We start from the raw sequence: 7,341 nt of genomic DNA, 5'->3' as shown, positions 1-7,341 counted from the left end.
CACACACCACATAGACAGGTTTGGGTTCAGCACTTAAATTCAAGGGAGCAGATCCTCGTTCCTCCACTCAATAGTTTTATATTCTCAGGTAAGTTACTCACTCTCTTCGTGTCTTAATTTCCTTATTTGTAAAAATAAAGATAACAAGGCATTCACCTCACTCACTTGTGAAGATTAAAGGAGATACCATGGTAAAGAGCTTAAAACAGTGGCTGATGTGTGCAGAGACACACATGCATTCATGCCTATTTCCTAAGCCCTCTTCCACACTGCTGCTGCCACTTGGTGGTGGGCCTGGCAGATGCACAAGGCTGGAGTCCCTTCATCCCTCCGAGCCTTGGTTTTTCTCATCTGTAACGTTGGGATGATATTATCTACCTGGTGGGGCTGTTGCCAGGATCTAAAGAGGCCCAGCACAGAAAGCCCCTAGACTAGACCCTGGTTCATAGAATCCTGCTACGCTTTAGCTGTGACTGTCTGTAACTGACGAAGAACAGGCCAGAGAACAGGTGCAGGGGCCAGATACGCCAAGGCAAAGGCCTGACCCCCATCTCCTCCCAGGCTGGAGCTGGGTTCTCTAAGGACAGAGCCCGGGGCCACGGGGGTCAGAGGTGCTCCCGCTTTTAGAGCCTGGTCTGGCCAGCAGCCTGGCATGGGGCTGGGAGCAGGGCTGGCCGGGTGGCCGTGGGTGGAAGGAAAAGAGGAAAACCAGCTCAGTGGAAATTACCCTGCGGTTCGCTCAGGCGCCCACGACACTGTATTTATAGAGAGCTCCCTGCAGCTCTTAATTCCGCGCAGTGGAGTTAACCCTTTCCAGACCGCTGTACGAGCCTGGTGCCGGGAGAGAACACAGGACTGGGTGGAACAGCCGGATCCAGCTCCGGCTCTGCCGCCAGCAGCCTGGAGGGTGGGGTGGTCAGCGACCAGTCACCTGTCCCGCTCGCAGAAAATAAACTTCGGGTCTTGGGAGTGTGGGAACGGGGTGGGGGATGGGTAGAGATTAGACCAGCGCCCCCTCCGGAAGCGCCCAGGCTTCCCGACGCGGGGCCGGACCCGGGTCGGGGGCGGGCTCTAGCCCGACGCCCTGCCCAGCGGGCGGGCTCAGGCCTTTGCCCCAAACCGCCGCCGCGGGGCCAATCGGGCCTTTGGGCGCTCCCGGGCCGCCTTTCCCGGCCCGCGGCTTCCTCCAGCCCGCCCCGCCCCTCGGACTCCCGGGCCGCCCCCGGCCCGCAGTTGGGCCCGGCCTCGCGGTGGCTCGGCAGCTCCGCCGCGCCCGCGAGCCCCGGGAGTCGGCGCGGCGCGGTGAGTGCTTGCGTGGCGCGGGCGGCCTTTGTCTGCGGCCGAGCCTGGCGGGGCCGCCGGGCGGCGTGCCTGCTGCAGGGGTCTAGGGCGGGCCGTGGGGCCCCTCCTTCGCAGGGCACCGCGTCCCAGCCGTCTCCCCAGGGCCGGGGCTGGCCTCCGCGAGCGGAGCCCGGTGAACGCCGGCTCTAGGGCCCAGAGGCTGCTGGGGGCTGCCAGAATGCAGCCCGCTCCCAACCTCGCCTCCCCGTCCCTCGGCGGAGGGGGCGCCGGGCGTTGGGGGACCTGCCCGCACCCGGGCAGCCGTGGAGGGGGCTGAGTGGGTAGTTGTGACCACAGAGGCCCTGGGTGTGCAGGGGGAAAGGAGGCAGATCTGTCGCTGTGTTGATGATTCTGGAAAGCTTAACGAAGCCGCTAGCTGGAGCTAGGAGGGAAGCAGAGTCTCCAGGACCCTGACCTGACCATCAGTTCTGAGGAGGGGGAGCTGCCGGGGAGGGGAGAATGAGTGGTTAGGTAGGGGAGGGTCCACTCTGCTTGGCCCTGAACGATGAAGCAGTGGACGACTGGAGGACTTCCACAGGCAGCAGTGGGCATGAGGGGGACAGATTCCGAGGACAGGTAGGAACAGCGGGCCTGGGGGAAGGGGTGAATAGATGTCGGGGGTGGGAAGGCAGATGGAGGCCAGGGAGCACGGGGTAGCAGGGACAGGGCGGTTTGGGCTTGGGAAGTCTCAGGGAAATGGTGGGGGGGTAGGATGGAGAGGAGATGGGGAACAGGGTGGAGGGAAGGTGGGGACTCAGAGGGGACACTCTAGAGGAGAGGGGATTGAATCTCAGTGTCCCAAGGCCCTCCATTGCTGTTTTGCTAGTGAATTGGCAGGTTTGGGGGCCTAAGGCAGTGAACTGTCAGGAAAGGGGATTTATTTCTAAGCCAAACCTGCCCTAATGAGAAATGCGTGATGGATGACTCAGATACGGGATCTATCATTCAGGGAAAACGTTAAGCAAACAGCAAAGCAAAAAAGATTGGAGGGAGAGGAAGGGTTTGTTTGGCTTAATGGAGGAAAACTATTTACCTTCAAATGGGATATGGATAATTGTAAATGAGTCTGATTTCATCATTAAGTTAAGGCCCCTGGTCTTTTTCTTATAAGCATGTCTTTAGCAGTTAGCTTCTACATTAGAAAGTAATGAAGCTGTTCTGTCTTTAACAGAGTTCTTTATTTAGTTCAGCCACCTCTAATTCCCACAGGCCTTCCAGAAATCCCTAGGAAATCTGATGCTGTGCAGCCTTCCGTGTAGTTTGGGGGCCTCCACATAGGTGGGAAGCTTTTGGAGGCTGAGGGAAATTGAAGTCTAAACTTGAAATCGCAGTCTCGACATGTCCGATGGGCTGGGCTATCTGAGTGGCAGGGAGGGTGGAGAGCTCTGGGGCATGAGCCGTGGCTCGTATTTCCAGCTCATCTGGCAATGGGAATATTTTGGGTAAGTACACTTCCCTGATATCTGGAGTTCCTGAGCTTAAGCACTAACACTTCCATTAACTGTTGAACATAGACATCTTTCTCCCTCGTATTACATACATGACTGTTTGACATCAGGACTCCTAATGTCAGTGACACTTTCCTTCATGACGTCAGGTCAGCACTGTGAGCACCCGGTTTTGCACTAAGGGGTCTATGGCAGAGGGACTCGTGAGGGAGTGAGCTTTGCACTAAGTGGTTTCGGCGATGCTACTTTTGGTCCCGTGACTAATCTCTGGAGTTCTTCTCTGTCTTTCATGACATCGCTGGTGGTTTCTCCTGCCTGCCTGCAGTGAACTTTCCAAGGTACTCCAGACTCCTGTGCTCCAAGAAATCAGACCATCCAGCGTGTGGAAGGTGAGAAGCCTGTGTTAGTGGCAGCCTGAGGAGGGGACGGGATGCTGGGATTTGGGGACTGCTTTTCTTTCCTGCCCATGGCCCTGTGCAGCTCTGTCCGGGCGCCCAATGGAAGCAGGTTGGCTGAATGTCTGAGATGCTCAGATGCCTGACAGCCAGGTTTGGTGCTTGAATCTTTGTGGCAAGGACAGTTATAGAAGTGTTTTCCCTTCTGAGGAGGCTGTGTCCTTATTCTGGGGAGGTTGACTTCTGAATCTTCCTGTGGGAATTCCTCCATCTTTAAACTGTAACCTTCTCTGGAGTCGTAAATCTTCGTTCCGTGGAGCTGGATTTGGGTTGGATACCGAGTTGGGCAATACTGTTTGGAGTCAGAGATGCGAGGTGATCATAGAGCTGGGATCCCACAGTGTCCAGAGACTCCTAGAAAGTGTTATAGAAGAAGTGTCTGGCCTGTCACTGGCTGCTTCTTGGTTGAACTTGTGGGTTTTGGGCTGTGTGAAGAAAAATTACCCAAATCCAAGCACCCTTGCAGACTATGACCACCTAGGGCCTAAGCCTGTGGCCCTGAGTCATGGGGTCAGGGGAGGAGGAAGTAGGGCAGGCAGGATGATGTCACTGCCCATGAGCTTATCCTCTGAGTGCATGGCCCTTTCTCACTGCTGTCCTTTTGCCACACCCCCGGAGCGGGAGCGACCAGGACGTCTACCAGCAAAAGAGGGAAGGCGTAGCCAGGGCCTGGGGGAGGGGACAGAGGGTGAGAACTGGTCCATGGAATCCTAGAGGAGTTTGCTTCGGTCTCATTGGCTCAGAATGGATCAAACTTCTGGGAGAGGGACACATGTGCTATTATGTAACCTGCGCCTGCCACCCCCGGTTCTGCCACCCCTGCAATGGGAGGTTTCAGACAGGAACATTGGGTTTTCTGGTTTTAGGGGTGGGGCTGTGCTGGATGCTTAATAGATACCACCTCATTTAATCTTTATAGCAGTCCTGTGAGGGAGGGTAGCCTTAGCTCCATTGTGTAGATGGGAAACCGAGGCCCAGAAAGGGTAAGTCACATGCCCAAAGACACACAGCTGGCAAATGCTGAAGCTGAGATGCTCTCTGCCTCCAGAACTGGCTCTTTCTGCCACTCTGGAGGCAGGCACAGGCTTCACCCCTCTTTTTGGAGCCTGGCAAGATGTGCTAAGCGTCCCCACAATGAGGCAGAGAGGACTCATCTGGGGAGCTGGGGAGAGGCCAGGCCTGAACACTTGTCCTTGCAGCCCAGTTGGGACCATTGCTAAGAGTTCTTACTCATCCAGAGGCCTGGTCCTCAGCACACTTGTGCCTCCAGGAGTCCTTTGTACACCCTCCAGTTCTGCCCAGTGCTCCCAGCCAGTTGCCCCCATTCTCCCTCCTTCTCCTCTGGTCCAGAGAAGGGATGCCTCCTTCACACCCTTACTGCCTTTGGGCATTTGACATTTCCGAGGCCTAGGGAGAGTATGTTGCAGGAAAACCTACTGGGAGTGGGGAATGACAAGGATATTTTGTTGGGAGCCTTGGAGCAGGGAGAGATACTACCTCTGGGAGGCAGGGCTCCCAGGCCACCCTAAAGTCAACATAGGCTCCCAGGACTTGGGAGTCCCCTGGGAGAGACACTGGAATGGGTGCTTGTAGGGGAGGCCCTGTACCAGGGGACTGTGGCAGCAGCAGGGGCAGTAAGGGCTTGAGCCCATTGCTAGATGGCTGTGTCCTGGCTTCTGGGAGGAGCAAGGAGCAGAGGAACACTAGGGATAAGCCAGACACAGAGATGGAGCTGAATTGTGCATTTGCTGCTTTGGAGCTGGGATGCTGGTGGGGTTCTACGTGGAAATGGGGTCATAGAAGGAGCAATGGTGCCAGGGACCTAGACATATAGCCTGACAGAGGAGGTCTTGTCTGGGGAGAGTGGGGTTGGGGGAGACGGAGAAGGGGGCTCTGGGCAGAGGCCCAGGAGGCCTATGCCTGTGCCCATGGCAATAATAACAAAAGTAGTAATGATTGGGTGCTAGTTGCTTTCCTAAGTCCTCCTTGTGTATCATCTTATTTTATTCTCACAGCAGCCCTGTGGGGTAGGGATTGTCATCCCCGTTTTAGAGATGTGGAATTGACTCTCAAAGAGGTTAGATCATTTATACTTGATCATGTGCCTGGCAAGGCTTCTGAGTCAGAAGTTGAACCCAGGGTTGCCTGCTCCTGAGCTTAAGCTCTTCCCTGGGGCAGGCAAGGCAGCCTGATAATTCCTTCTGACTGGGGAGGAATTCAGGCCCTAGGGGCACGTGTGAGCTGGCTCTTAGTCACCTCTGATGGCAACTGGTAACTGAGCATGGGCCCTTGGGTGGCCTGCACCCTCTTAATCTGTACAATGGGCATGGAGTTAGGCACTGGACCAGGTGAACTCCAAGAGGCCTTCATGCTCTGAGGACTCCTGGAGCCTGCTACACTCCTCAGGGCGAATTCCCGGAGAGCTAGACCGGCTGGTGCTTAGATGGAGAGTGGTCCACAGAGTTGTTCTGCTAGGATGAACCTCTTTCGGGGTAGAAACCTAAGGAATTTGGAGGCAGTGAGGTGTTCAGGCAGAACACATCTGGAGAGTAAAGTCTGGAAAGGCTTCTGGAAGGGGTGGGATTTCCAGACATATTAAGATGGGCACCTAGCAGGACTCAACAGAGATTGAGTGAATGCAGATGTGTGTGCTGGCCTGCCAGGGTTTGACCCGGGCTCCACCCCCTGATTGGGTCTTATGATCTCTCATCCCTTCCCTTCCTCTCTCTACTCTCCTCGTTCACATCCCTTCTTTTGGCCAGAGCTCTTTTGAGCTCAATGTAGCTTTCACTTTTTTCAGGGTTCTGTGCTACTGATGATATGTGTGTGTATGTGCGTGTGTTTGTACACACGTGTGTGCACCCATGTGTGTGTATAGCCTCTGGACACGCTTCCAGTTCCAAGACGGTGTCACGCTGCCTTGTCAAATGGCCGTTGAGCCCTAGTAGATGCAGACACACATTGGGGCGGCGCCCTAGCCAGAGGAGGGGCGAAAGTCAGGCCAGCTGCTACAGCAGAAGTCTCGCTTGCAGACCCACAGAGATGGCTGGGTGCTCTCTGGTTTGCCTCCTCTGGTTCTGAGGCCCCAACTTCAGTGTGATGAGGCTGCCGTGGTGGGACGGGGTGGTGCAGGAAGGCCGGGGGCTCTGCTCTATCCTGTTTTCCTCTCTTCCTTGTTCTTCCTAAAACCATGAGGGAAGCAGGCAAAGCATGCCAAGAAAACCTTGGCCCCGCTCTGCTGGGCTGGCCCTGATGACACAATGCTGTCCTGACTCACACAGAAATCGCTTTGAGAGGAGGAATTGATTTCTTCTCTTGGGTGGGATCACGGGGCTGGGGAGCAGTGCCCAGTGGACAGCCTTGAACACAAAAGGCCCAAAATGACTCAGATTATCAGGAAAAGGGAAGGTCAACAGGGAGCTGTTCTCGGAGAACTCTGGAGACCCCTTCCTCTCTCTCCAGGCCCTCACCCATTTATAGAGAACCTATACTAAGTAGGTCAGTTTAGATAATTTTGCTCAGTTGACTCCTATAAGCATCCTATGAGGATAGAGTTTATAATCCCTGTTTTACAAATGAGCAAACTGAGACTCAGAGAGGATGTTTTCCCAAAGTGGCATGACTAGGAAGTGGCAGAGTGTGGCTTTGAACCTTTATCTCCAACTCTAAAGTCATCTTCTGAAACACCAGGGCTCACTTCTTCCATGAAGCCTCTTGTGACTATACTAGCCCAGCCGGTGATGGTGGCCAGGACCTTCCTTTGAGGGTTGGGGAGATGAAGACCCAGAGAGACAATGGGTTTGTTCCAGGGAGCCTACCAAGTGAGAGATGGAGCCTGGTCTAAAATCCAGGTGAATCTTTGATGTTGCTGGTTTTCTTTTTTCTTTTGTTAATTGCAAAAGAGTTACATGTTCATTGTCAAAGTTACAGAAGTGTATCAACTAGAAAATGGAAATAGACTCTTAGCCTCATTCCCACCTCCCAGAGTTGGTTTCACTTCCAGACCCTTTCCCATATACAAACATGCATCTGTCTGTCTCTCTACCTAAACACACATGCATGCCTGCATTCATTCATTCATTCATCGAACAACGCAT

The 7,341-nt window shown here is 54.5% G+C and overlaps 1 protein-coding gene across 9 annotated transcripts in view; it reads left to right on the top strand.

The window, feature by feature from the left end:
- The first annotated feature begins 1,125 nt into the window (after window positions 1-1,125).
- Window positions 1,126-7,341, top strand: part of LOC124233119 (CD276 antigen) — a 29,643-nt gene continuing 23,427 nt past the window's right edge. For 3 of the 9 annotated variants that reach the window (XM_046650242.1, XM_046650243.1, XM_046650241.1), the window contains exons 1-2: window positions 1,126-1,302; window positions 3,115-3,178. Coding sequence is in view for 3 of the 9 variants with exons in the window: in XM_046650235.1 (XP_046506191.1) it covers window positions 2,680-2,783; window positions 3,115-3,178 (168 nt within the window). In the remaining 6 variants the exon portion in view is untranslated. Of the gene's footprint in view, window positions 1,303-1,819; window positions 1,918-2,151; window positions 2,784-3,114; window positions 3,179-7,341 lie in introns of those variants that run through there. The other 6 variants (XM_046650238.1, XM_046650237.1, XM_046650240.1 and 3 more) reach the window with 6 other exon arrangements.

This window comes from Equus quagga, unplaced genomic scaffold, assembly GCF_021613505.1.
Source record: "Equus quagga isolate Etosha38 unplaced genomic scaffold, UCLA_HA_Equagga_1.0 153_RagTag, whole genome shotgun sequence".
NCBI lineage: Eukaryota > Metazoa > Chordata > Mammalia > Perissodactyla > Equidae > Equus > Equus quagga.
This window is presented reverse-complemented; position numbering and strand designations above follow the sequence as displayed.